The sequence below is a fragment of the Nerophis ophidion genome, linkage group LG06 (genome assembly GCF_033978795.1).
Source record: "Nerophis ophidion isolate RoL-2023_Sa linkage group LG06, RoL_Noph_v1.0, whole genome shotgun sequence".
Classification (NCBI taxonomy): domain Eukaryota; kingdom Metazoa; phylum Chordata; class Actinopteri; order Syngnathiformes; family Syngnathidae; genus Nerophis; species Nerophis ophidion.
The window spans coordinates 6,372,988-6,387,181 of NC_084616.1; the positions used below are offsets into that span (position 1 = coordinate 6,372,988).

Genomic DNA, 14,194 nt, shown 5'->3' on the forward strand with positions numbered 1-14,194 from the left:
TGACCGTAACAAATATTGTCAGCGTAAAAATGTGACTCAACTTTGAAATGTTTCTTTGTCCAACACAAAAGAAGGATGAGAATATTGTTTCAGTGTGGAATATTCTCATCAAATATGACTTAGTTGTCCAAAAGTCTTCTATTTTATTATCCTCCTGAATGACTATTCCCGCCCTGCGATGAAGTGAAGTGAATTATATTTATATAGCGCTTTTCTCTAGCGACTCAAAGCGCTTTACATAGTGAAACCCAATATCTAAGTTACATTTAAAGCAGTGCGGGTGGCACTGGGAGCAGGTGGGTAAAGTGTCTTGCCCAAGGACACAACGGCAGTGACTAGGATGGCGGATGCGGGACTCGAACCTGCAACCCTCAAGTTGCTGGCACGGCCACTCTACCAACCGAGCTATTACCGTGGTGACTTGTCCAGGGTGTACCCTGCCTTCCGCCCGATTGTAGCTGAGATAGGCGCCAGCGCCCCCCGCCACCCCAAAGGGGAATAAGCGGTAGAAAATGGATGGATGACTACTTCCCTCTTGTAATAATACAAACATGCCTAAATATTATAATTGCACTATTTCAGTCATTCATATTTCAATCATTCATATTTCATTCATTCATATTTCACTCATTCATTTGAATGATCAAACGTTCCAACTTTATCCCACTAAAATAAAACCCCTGATTCATTTCAGTGTAAAAGTATTCTTCTAGTTTTACTCTCCTAAACTGACAAATCAATTCTGATGATGTTTTGGTCTTTTGTTGTGTTTTTTTTTTTTTATGTCGGAGTGAGGCATCTTCTCACATTAGACATTCTCTGCTGGAGGAGGAGAAGAAGAAGAGGAGGAAGATGAAGGTGAAGGTGGTCTTCCTCCATGTGAGACGTGAGTGAGTCTTCATCAGGACCAGAGTGAGTAGTCACTTCTTCTCTTACACACACACACACATGCCATGACGTCACCTTTGTTGTTGACTTGTCTTTTAACACGCCGTCTTTTCACCTGAAGTGACGTCACCACGCTGTTGTCAATCAGGCTAATGACTAGCACCTGGCAGCTAGCATCAGCTCACGATGTCTTTAATGACTTAGTCAAGATGTCTTTAATGACTTAGTCAAGATGTCTTTAATGACTTAGTCAAGATGTCTTGAGAGGTGCTAGAAGTCGTCCGCTTGTTGTGACGTCATCAAACAAAACCGTGGATTTCCATCCAATTACAATGATCTTCTTTTTCTAACCTGGAATTTAATAATTATATTAGCAAATAATATTAATGTGTGTGTGTGTGTGTGTGTGTGTGTGTGTGTGTGTGTGTGTGTGTGTGTGTGTGTGTGTGTGTGTGTGTAAGGAAGCCCCGCCCCCTGACCATCATAACATGACTGCGACTGCTAGAACTTCTATTGACAGTTATATTTCTTTATTATTACATATTTAATATATTTATAATTATAATTATCATTGTTATTGTTATTTACTTCACACAGGTTTACTGTAAGTGTAAGTGTGTACTGTAAGTGTAAGTGTATACTGTAGGTGTAAGTGTGTACTGTAAGTGTGTACTGTAGGTGTAAGTGTGTCTGTAGGTGTAAGTGTGTCTGTAGGTGTAAGTGTGTACTGTAGGTGTAAGTGTGTACCATAGGTGTAAGAATGTGTGTAAGTGTGTATTGTAGGTGTAAGTGTGTACTGTAAGTGTGTGTACTGTAGGTGTAAGTGTGCACTGTAGGTGTAAGAATGTGGGTAAGTGTAAGTGTGTACTGTAGGTGTAAGTGTGTACTGTAGGTGTAAGTGTGTACTGTAAGTGTAAGAGTGTAATGTAAATGTAAGTGTGTACTGTAAGTGTAAGTGTGTACTGTAGGTGTAAGTGTGTACCATAGGTGTAAGAATGTGTGTAAGTGTGTACTGTAGGTGTAAGTGTGTACTGTAAGTGTGTGTACTGTAGGTGTAAGTGTGCACTGTAGGTGTAAGAATGTGTGTAAGTGTAAGTGTGTACTGTAGGTGTAAGTATGTGTGTAGGTGTTAGTGTGTGTAGGAGCAAGTGTGTACTGTAAGTGCACATGTGCGTGTAGGTTCACGTGTGTGTGTGTAGGTGTAAGTGTGTGTGTAGGTGTACGTGTGTGTGTAGGTTCACGTGTGTGTAGGCGCAAGTGTATAATGTAAATGCAAGTGTGTACTGTAAGTGTAAGTGTGTACTGTAGGTGTAAGTGTGTACCATAGGTGTAAGAATGTGTGTAAGTGTGTACTGTAAGTGAAAGTGTGCACAGTAAGTGTAAGTGTGTACTGTAGGTGTAAGTATGAGTGTAAGTGTAAGTGTGTACTGTAGGTGTAAGTATGTGTGTAGGTGTTAGTGTGTGTGTGTGTGTGTGTGTAGGAGCAAGTGTGTACTGTAAGTGCACATGTGTGTGTAGGTTCACGTGTGTGTGTAGGTGTAAGTGTGTGTGTAGGTGTACGTGTGTGTGTAGGTTCACGTGTGTGTAGGCGCAAGTGTATAATGTAAATGCAAGTGTGTACTGTAAGTGTAAGTGTGTACTGTAGGTGTAAGTGTGTACCATAGGTGTAAGAATGTGTGTAAGTGTGTACTGTAGGTGTAAGTGTGTACCATAGGTGTAAGAATGTGTGTAAGTGTGTACTGTAAGTGAAAGTGTGCACAGTAAGTGTAAGTGTGTACTGTAGGTGTAAGAATGTGTGTAAGTGTAAGTGTGTACTGGAGGTGTAAGTGTGTACTGTGTGCAGTGTAAGTGTAAGTGTGTACTGTAGGTGTAAGTGTCTACTGTAGGTGTAAGAATGTGTGTAAGTGTAAGTGTGTACTGTAAGTGCACGTGTGTGTAGGTTCATGTGTGTGTGTAGGCGTAAGTGTGTAGTGTAGGTGTAAGTGTGTACTGTAAGTGTGTTGTGTAAGTGTGTACTGTAGGTGTAAGTGTGTGTGTAAGTGTACATATGCACTGTAAGTGCACGTGTGTGTGTAGGTTCACGTGTGGGTGTAGGTGCAAGTGTGTACTGTAAGTGTTTAGTGTAAGTGTAAGTGCGTACTGTAGGCGCAAGTGTGTGTAGGTGTACATGTGTACTGTAAGTGCACGTGTGTGTGTGTGTAGGTTCAGCTGTGTGTGTGGGCGCAAGTGTGTACTGTAAGTGTAAGTGTGTACTGTAGGTGTAAGTGTGTGTGTAGGTGTAAGTGTGTACCGTAGGTGTAAGAATGTATGTAAGTGTGTGTACTGTAGGTGTAAGTGTGTACTGTAAGTGTAAGTGTGTACTGTAGGTGTAAGTATGTGTGTAAGTGTAGGTGTGTACTGTAGGTGTAAGTGTGTACTGTAAGTGTGTGTACTGTAGGTGTATGTGTGTAATTGTTAGTGTGTGTGCGTAGGTGTAAGTGTGTACTGTAAGTGTGTAGTGTAAGTGTGTACTGTAGATGTAAGTGTGCACTATAGGTGTAAGAATGTGTGTAAGTGTGTACTGTAAGTGTAAGTGTGTACTGTAGGAGGTTTAAGAATGTGTGTAAGTGTGAACTGTAAGTGTAAGTGTTTACTGTAGGTGTAAGTATGTGTGTAAGTGTGTACTGTAGGTGTAAGTGTGTGTGTACTGTAAGTGCACATGTGTGTGTAGGTTCACGTGTGTGTGTGTGTAGGCACAAGTGTGTAGTGTAGGTGTAAGTGTGTAGTGCAAGTGTGTACTGTAAGTGTAAGTGTGTGAGTAAGTGTATATGTGTACTGTAAGTGCACGTGTGTGTGTGTGTGTAGGTTCACGTGTGTTTGTAGGTGCAAGTGTGTACTGTAAGTGTAAGTGTGTACTGTAGGTGTAAGTGTGTACTGTAAGTGCATGTGTGTGTGTAGGCGCAAGTGTGTATTGTAGGTGCAACTGTGTACTCAAGGTGCACGTGTGTGTGTAGGGGCAAGTATGTACTGTAAGTGTATGTACTGTAGATGTAAGTGTGTGTGTAGGTGTACATGTGTACTGTAAGTGCACGTGTGTTTGTGTGTTCACGTGTGTGTGTGTAGGCGCAAGTGTGTACTGTAAGTGTGTACTGTTGGTGTAAGTGTGTGTGTGTAAGTGTAAGTGTGTACTGTAAGTGCATGTGTTTGTGTAGGTTCACGTGTGTGTGTAGGCGCAAGTGTGTGTGTAAGTGTACATGTGTACTGTAAGTGCACATGTGTTTGTAGGTTCACGTGTGTGTGTGTAGTCGCAAGTGTGTACTGTAAGTGTAAGTGTGTACTGTTGGTGTAAGTGTGTGTGTGTGTAAGTGTAAGTGTGTACTGTAAGTGCATGTGTTTGAGTAGGTTCACGTGTGTGTGTGTAGGTGCAGGTGTGTGTGTAGGTGTACTGTAAGTGCTCGTGTGTTTGTAGGTTCACTTGTGTGTGTGTAGGCGCAAGTGTGTACTGTTGGTGTAAGTGTGTGTGTGTATGTGTGTACTGTAAGTGCATGTGTTTGTGTAGGTTCACGTGTGTGTGTAGGCGCAAGTGTGTGTGTAGGTGTACTGTAAGTGCACGTGTGTTTGTAGGTTCACGTGTGTGTACTGTTAGTGTAAGTGTGTGTGTGTGTAAGTGTAAGTGTGTACTGTAAGTGCATGTGTTTGTGTAGGTTCATGTGTGTGTGTAGGCGCAAGTGTGTGTGTAAGTGTACATGTGTACTGCAAGTGCACGTGTGTGTGTGTAGGCGCAAGTGTGTACTGTTAGTGTAAGTGTGTACTGTAAGTGCATGTGTGTGTAGGTTCACATGTGTGTGTAGGCGCAAGTGTGTACTGCAGGTGCACGTGTGTGTAGGGGCAAGTGTGTTCTGTAAGATTGCTTTACACGTACACACATATGAATGCACTCACACAACTCTTAGTCACAGATTGCTTTAGACTTACACACGTCTGAATAAACACACAACACTCTTAGACACAGATTGATTTAGACATACACACGTCTGAATACGCACACAAAAAAGACATCCATTCGTGTTTTACACAAATTGATTACAAACCCACAAATATTGTCTCTCAGACAGACAGACATACACACACACACACACACACACACACACACACACACACACACACACTTCTCCAATGTGCGAATGTTTAGTGAATGATGGGTTCTCACATCACTGTGTCGACAAATGTGTGATATAAATCTAATACATTGATAATATTATTATTAAAAGACACACACACACCCATTATGATACAGACACACGCCCACACATTATGACACACACAGTATGATACAGACACACTCACACACACACATTATGACACACACATTATGATACAGACACACACACATTATGACACACACTCAATATGACACACACAGTATGATACAGACACACACACATTATGACACACACAGTATGATACAGACACACACACACACATTATGATACAGACACACACACATTATGACACACACAGTATGATACAGACACACACACATTATGACACACACAGTATGATACAGACACACACACACATAGTATGATACAGACACACACACACACACACACACACACACACACATTATGACACACTCACTATGATACAGATACACACATTATGATACAGACACACACATTATGATACAGACACACACACACACACACATTATGACACACACATTGTGATACAGACACACACATATTATGACACACACATTACGATACAGACACACACACATTATGACACACACAGTTTGATACAGACACACACACACATTATGACACACACATTATGATACAGACACACACACACATTATGACACACACAGTTTGATACAGACACACACACATGATACGGACACACACAGTATGATACAGACACACACACACATTATGACACACAGTTTGATGCAGACACACACACACTTTATGACACACACATTATGATACAGACACACACACATTATGACACACACAGTATAATACAGACACACGCACACAGTATAATACACACAGTATGATACAGACACACACACACATTATGACACACATTATGATACAGACACACACACACACATTATGAGACACATAGTATGATACACACACACACATTATGACACACACAGTTTGATACAGACACACACACATTATGACACACACATTATGATACAGACACACACACACATTATGACACACACAGTATAATACAGACACACACACACAGTATAATACACACAGTATGATACAGACACACGCACACATCATGATACAGACACGCACACACATTATGACACACACATGATGATACAGACACAGACATACATTATGACACACACATTATGATACAGACACACATTATGACACACACATTATGATACAGACACACACACACATTGTGATACAGACACACACATATTATGACACACACATTACGATACAGACACACACACACACATGACACACACAGTTTGTTACAGACACACACATTATGATACAGACACACACACACATTATGACACACACAGTATGATACAGACACACACACACATCATGACACACACGGTTTGATACAGACACACACACACACACACATTATGACACACACATTATGATACAGACACGCACACATTATGACACACACAGTATAATACAGACACACGCACACAGTATAATACACACAGTATGATACAGACACACACACACATTATGACACACATTATGATACAGACACACACACACACATTATGAGACACATAGTATGATACACACACACACACATAATGACACACACAGTTTGATACAGACACACACACATTATGACACACACATTATGATACAGACACACACACATTATGACACACAGTATAATACAGACACACACACACAGTATGATACACACATTATGATACAGACACACGCACACATTATGATACAGACACACACACACATTATGACACACACATGATGATACAGAAACAGACATACATTATGACAAACACATGATACAGACACACACACACATTATGACACACACATTATGATACAAACACACACACACATCATGACACACACATTGTGATACAGACACACACATATTATGACACACACATTATGATACAGACACACACACAGTTTGATACAGACACACACACACACACATTATGACACACACAGTATGATACAGACACACACACACATTATGACACACACAGTTTGATACAGACACACACACACATTATGATACGGACACACAAATATTATGACACACATAGTATGATACACACACACATTATGACACACACAGTTTGATACTGACACACACACACATGACACACACATTATGATACAGACACTCACACACATTATGACACACACAGTATAATACAGACACACACACACAGTATGATACACACAGTATGATACAGACACACGCACACATGATACAGACACACACACATTATGACACACACATGATGATACAGACACAAACATACATTATGACACACACAGTATGATACAGACACACGCACACATTGTGATACAGACACACGGACACACATTGTGACACAAACAGTATGATACAGACACACACACACACACACACACATTATGACACACAGTATGATACAGACACACGCTTACATTATGATAGAGACACAGACACACATTATGATACAGACACACACATACACATTGTGACACACACAGTATGATACAGACACACAGACACACACACACATTATGACACACAATATGATACAGACACACAGACACACACACACACATTATGACACACAGTATGATACAGACACACGCTTACATTATGATACAGACACACACACACACATTATGACACACACATTATGATACAGATACAGACACACATGACACACAGAATGATACAGACACACACACACAAGTACACAAACAGGTGAATTGGATGAAACAAGCACAGATTGAGATACGGGTTTGAAAAAAATGTTGCTACATTAATACTTGGTAGAATGTGAATGGAATGTGAATGGAATGTGAATGGAATGTGAATGGAATGGTGTCCCCAGGAGTCAGAAGGAATGTTTGTGTGCACAAGGATCTTCCTCATAGACATTCTGCATCTTCACTAGCTGGAGACGTGATGTTTATCAAATAAAACATTGTAACTAATCTTATCAGACTGTTCAGTGCTAGAAACATCTTAATGTTACTACATGACATATATACTTACTTCATGTATATATTACATGTTATTATGAATGTTACTAGATACTACATATATACTTACATCATGTATATATTATATGTTATTATGAATGTTACTAGATACTACATATATACTTACATCATGTATATATTACATGTTATTATGAATGTTACTAGATACTACATATATACTTACATCATGTATGTATTACATGTTATTATGAATGTTACTAGATACTACATATACACTTACATCATGTATATATTACATGTTATTATGAATGTTACGACATGACATATATACTTACATCATGTATATATTACATGTTATTATGAATGTTACTAGATACTACATATATACTTACATCATGTATATATTACATGTTATTATGAATGTTACTAGATACTACATATATACTTACATCATGTATATATCACATGTTTTTATGAATGTTACTAGATACTACATATATACTTACATCATGTATATATTACATGTTATTATGAATGTTACTAGATACTACATATATACTTACATCATGTATATATTACATGTTATTATGAATGTTACTAGATACTACATATATACTTACATCATGTGTATATTACATGTTATGAATGTTACTAGATACTACATATATACTTACATCATGTATATATTACATGTTATTATGAATGTTACTAGATACTACATATATACTTACATCATGTATATATTACATGTTATTATGAATGTTACTAGATACTACATATATATTCACATCATGTATATATTACATGTTATTATGAATGTTACTAGATACTACATATATACTTACATCATGTATATATTACATGTTATTATGAATGTTACTAGATACTACATATATACTTACATCATGTATATATTACATGTTATTATGAATGTTGGTGTACAATCTTTGTTCACCAACATGTCTTCTTACTTGTAGTTGGTGTACAATCTTTGTTGATATTAAAAAGTGCCACTAGCGCCACCTGGTGCCCTGGCATGGTCCTGCTGCGTGTTTCCATCCATGCGCGTGAGTCCTGCTGTGTTTTCCCAGCATGCATCTTGTCTGGAGTCAGCGCCTCCTCCTCCTCCTCCTCCTCCTCCTCCTCCTCCTCCTCCTCTTCCTCCTCCCCTTTTCCTCCTCATCTTCATCCGCGGCGGAGGAGGAAGACACGCTCGTCTTCTCCAGCGTGGTCCGCACTGCAGAGGGATGATGAAGGTGAGGAGCAGTGAGGAAGAGGAGCGGCGGGCGTGAGCGTGGGCACGTGAGCATGGTCGACAACCATCTTCATCATCCTCCTCTTCATCAGAGCTGCATGCGACATTTTGCAGGTGCTGCGCTGAGCGCGTGCACGCTGACATCTTCCTGTGCAATAACTGCTGCCATCTTGGCCGGGAACAAGAAGTCAACTTTAGAGTAGTCAGCGTGCAGCTGGTGCAGCTGAAAAGAAGTCTGGGAATATGTGGAAACTTCACATTATTGGCTGCTTCTCATTTATCACGCCCCCCCCCTCAGGGACACAATGTAGTGTTCTCATCTTTATTACACCTTTGCCGCTCACGCCCCCCCCCCCCCCCCCCCTCCACACACACACACACACACACACATCACGCCCCCCCAAGGGACAGAATGTAGTTTTGTTTTTGATCTGTATGTTTTAAAAATAGTTCTTGACTAACACTAAAGATGCTTTACACCATTGCCCAGTAGCTGCTAGCAGTGTTAGCCGGTAGCTGCTAGCAGTGTTAGCCGGTAGCGGCTAGCAGTGTTAGCCATTAGATGCTAGCAGTGTTAGCCAGTAGATGCTAGCAGTGTTAGCCAGTAGCTGCTAGCAGTGTTAGCCGGTAGATGCTAGCAGTGTTAGCCGGTAGATGCTAGCAGTGTTAGCCGGTAGATGCTAGCAGTGTTAGCCGGTAGATGCTAGCAGTGTTAGCCGGTAGCTGCTAGCAGTGTTAGCCGGTAGATGCTAGCAGTGTTAGCCGGTAGCTGCTAGCAGTGTTGGCCGGTAGATGCTAGCAGTGTTAGCCAGTAGCTGCTAGCAGTGTTAGCCAGTAGCTCCTAGCAGTGTTAGCCAGTAGCTGCTAGCAGTGTTAGCCGGTAGCTGCAAGCAGTGTTAGCCAGTAGATGCTAGCAGTGTTAGCCATTAGATGCTAGCAGTGTTAGCCATTAGATGCTAGCAGTGTTGGCCGGTAGATGCTAGCAGTGTTGGCCGGTAGATGCTAGCAGTGTTAGCCGGTAGCTGCTAGCAGTGTTGGCCGGTAGCTGCTAGCAGTGTTAGCCGGTAGCTGCTAGCAGTGTTAGCCGGTAGCTGCTAGCAGTGTTGGCCGGTAGATGCTAGCAGTGTTAGCTGGTAGCGGCTATCAGTGTTAGCCGGTAGCGGCTATCAGTGTTAGCCAGTAGCGGCTAGCAGTGTTAGCCAGTAGCTGCTAGCAGTGTTAGCCAGTAGATGCTAGCAGTGTTGGCCGGTAGCGGCTAGCAGGTTTAGCCATTGGATGCTAGCAGTGTTAGCCGGTAGATGCTAGCAATGTTAGCCGGTAGCTGCTAGCAGTGTTAGCCGGTAGATGCTAGCAGTGTTAGCCAGTATATGCTAGCAGTTTTAGCCAGTAGATGCTAGCAGTGTTGGCCGGTAGCTGCTAGCAGTGTTAGCCATTAGATGCTAGCAGTGTTAGCCAGTAGATGCTAGCAGTGTTAGCCAGTAGATGCTAGCAGTGTTAGCCGGTAGATGCTAGCAGTGTTAGCCAGTAGATGCTAGCAGTGTTAGCCAGTAGATGCTAGCAGTGTTAGCCAGTAGATGCTAGCAGTGTTAGCCAATAGATGCTAGCAGTGTTGGCCGATAGCAGCTAGCAGTGTTAGCAGGTAGATTCTAGCAGTGTTGGCCGGTAGCTGCTAGCAGTGTTAGCCGGTAGATGCTAGCAGTGTTGGCCGGTAGCAGCTAGCAGTGTTAGCCGGTAGATGCTAGCAGTGTTGGCCGGTAGCGGTTAGCAGTGTTAGCCAGTAGCTGGTAGCAGTGTTAGCCAGTAGATGCTAACAGTGTTAGCCGGTAGCGGCTAGCAGTGTTAGCCATTAGATGCTAGCAGTGTTAGCCATTAGATGCTAGCAGTGTTAGCCATTAGATGCTAGCAGTGTTAGCCATTAGATGCTAGCAGTGTTAGCCAGTAGCTGCTAGCAGTGTTAGCCAGTAGCTGCTAGCAGTGTTAGTCGGTAGATGCTAGCAGTGTTGGCCGATAGCAGCTAGCAGTGTTAGCAGGTAGATTCTAGCAGTGTTGGCCGGTAGCTGCTAGCAGTGTTAGCCGGTAGATGCTAGCAGTGTTGGCTGGTAGCGGCTAGCAGTGTTAGCCATTAGATGCTAGCAGTGTTAGCCGGTAGCGGCTAGCAGTGTTAGCCATTAGATGCTAGCAGTGTTAGCCGGTAGCTGCTAGCAGTGTTGGCCGGTAGCTGCTAGCAGTGTTAGCCGGTAGCTGCTAGCAGTGTTAGCCGGTAGCTGCTGGCTGTACAGGCAAAGGACAGGAAGAGAAAGTGTTTGGAGTGGTGGAATAAGTTTGTTGTCCTCATGTCCCTTTGTCTTCTCCTCTCTTCCATGGAACCACCAAGAAGGATCCAGAAGTTCCATCAAGATCTACCAAGGATGTGGCCTGGTCCTGGTCCTGGTCCGGGTCCTGCAGGTGAAGTGGTGGACCACAAGACTCCCATCTCTCCTCTTCTCTCCTGGGCGACCATGCCTGCAGACCACTTCCCAGCTGCTGGCGTCTCCGGCTCAAGTTGTGGCAGGTGTGGACTTGGCTGAAGGTGTGGAAGGTGTGGACTTGGCTGAAGGTGTGGCAGGTGTGGACTTGGCTGAAGGTGTGGCAGGTGTGGCTTTGGCTGAACGTGTGGCAGGTGTGGACTTGGCTGAAGGTGTGGCAGGTGTGGGCTTGGCTGAAGGTGTGGCAGGTGTGGCTTTGGCTGAAGGTGTGGCAGGTGTGGGCTTGGCTGAAGGTGTGGCAGGTGTGGCTTTGGCTGAAGGTGTGGCAGGTGTGGACTTGGCTGAAGGTGTGGCAGGTGTGGACTTGGCTGAACGTGTGGCAGGTGTGGCTTTGGCTGAAGGTGTGGCAGGTGTGGCTTTGGCTGAAGGTGTGGCGGGTGGGGCTTTGGCTGAAGGTGTGGCAGGTGTGGACTTGGATGAAGGTGTGGCAGGTGTGGCTTTGGCTGAAGGTGTGGCAGGTGTGGACTTGGCTGAAGGTGTGGCAGGGGTAGACTTGCACCATGCCAGCTACTCCTCAGCTGAGGTTCTCCTCTGCTCTGGTCCTCAGCCAGGTGTGACCCCGCATGGACTTCAGGGTGAGGATAGCGCCCAGCCACTGATTGGACACCTCTTCCTGGGAGCCTGTATATTTTGTCCCCCTAGTCCTCCACCATGGCTCTGAGGACCTCCTGACTCCGGCAGCTGATGGTCCACCACTGATTGGATACCTGTCTCTGGGAGCCAGTACATTTTGTCCCCCTAGTCCTCCACCATGGCTCTGAGGACCTCCTGACTCCGGCAGTTGATGGTCCACCACTGATTGGATACCTGTCTCTGGGAGCCAGTACATTTTGTCCCCCTAGTCCTCCACCATGGCTCTGAGGACCTCCTGACTCCGGCAGCTGATGGTCCACCTCTAATTGGATACCTGTCTCTGGGAGCCAGTACATTTTGTCCCCCTAGTCCTCCAACATGGCTCTGAGGACCTCCTGACTCCGGCAGTTGATGGTCCACCTCTAATTGGATACCTGTCTCTGGGAGCCAGTACATTTTGTCCCCCTAGTCCTCCAACATGGCTCTGAGGACCTCCTGACTCCGGCAGTTGATGGTCCACCTCTAATTGGATACCTGTCTCTGGGAGCCAGTACATTTTGCCCCCTAGTCCTCCACCATGGCTCCGAGGACCTCCTGACTCCGGCAGCTGATGGTCCACCACTGCGTCCCGCCTTCTGATGGGCGCCAGCGAGCGCGGGATCCATCTTGAGCTCCACAGCAGAACTTGAAAAAGAGGAAGTCCTCTCCCCCCCACTTAGTGGCGGTGGGGGGGAGGGTGGAGTTTAGGTGTAGTACTGGTGTAGATGTCCTCAGGCTGTGGACTACAAGGCATCTCTGTCTGACTTTTTCTGGTTTTAGCCTGAGCTAAGTTAGCGCACCTCGCTAGGTTAGCATTAGCCATGGATGCTAATCAGGGGCCCGGCCAGGGCGGCCCTGAAAGCCCCAACCGGGCGGTGGAGTACCTCCTGGAGCTCAACAACATCATCGAAAGCCAGCAGAAGCTTCTGGAAACGCAGCGGCGGCGGATCGATGAGCTGGAGGTCCAACTGGACCGGCTCAGCCAGGAGAACAAGGACTTGCGCTTGGACCGCCAAGCCGCCGCGCCCCCACCGGAACCCCCTCTGCCTCCGCCTCCGCCGCCGCCGCCGCCTCCGGCCCCGTTCTCCTCGGCCCCCGCCAAGAACCACCACCACCACAACAGCCAAGCCCCGCCCAAGCCGCCGTCCTCCGTCCCGCTCTACCACAGCCACCACCACCACCACGGCGCCTACAACAGCACCAACGACGCCGCCGTACCCACGCAGATGGCTCCGCCTCCACCCCCCAACCTGCCTCGGGGGCACAGCCGCCTGCGGCGAGTGCCGTCCACCAGCACCGGAACCAACACCAACTTCGTGGAGAAGGAGAAGGAGCGGCTGGAGCGCCTGCACAAGAGCAACGCCGCCAACGACCACCACGCGCACACCCTCCACCTCCACAAGACGTAAGTGACCACTCCCCTTTTCCTACACGCCACCGTGGCTACTTGCTAACGTGCTAACTGACAGCTCCCTGATGTCCTTGGCTGGCACAGCTGGCGTGCAGCCACATGGCGGGGGGGGAGGGGGGGGCTTGTTGGGACAAAACGCCGACTCGTGCCGGGGGCCGCAATGGTAACCACGGCAACCGCAGCCTCTCTCCGTCGCTCTTATTTTGGCGGAATTCAATCGAGCGCATTTTCCTCCGGGTTGCCTGGCAACACGCTCTCCTCAGCACCCTGTCAGGGGGCGTGCCAAGCCCCTGGCCACGGCTGTTGC

At 45.1% G+C, this 14,194-nt stretch overlaps 1 protein-coding gene across 1 annotated transcript in view; it reads left to right on the forward strand.

Moving 5' to 3' along the window:
- The first annotated feature begins 737 nt into the window (after window positions 1-737).
- The window catches only part of LOC133554104 (IQ motif and SEC7 domain-containing protein 2-like), a 134,876-nt gene continuing 121,419 nt past the window's right edge, over window positions 738-14,194 (forward strand). Inside the window, exons 1-3 of the mRNA XM_061902510.1 lie at window positions 738-912; window positions 11,714-11,890; window positions 12,412-13,881. Of these exons, the coding sequence (XP_061758494.1) occupies window positions 13,298-13,881 (584 nt within the window). The 5' untranslated portion in view covers window positions 738-912; window positions 11,714-11,890; window positions 12,412-13,297. The remainder of the gene's footprint in view (window positions 913-11,713; window positions 11,891-12,411; window positions 13,882-14,194) is intronic.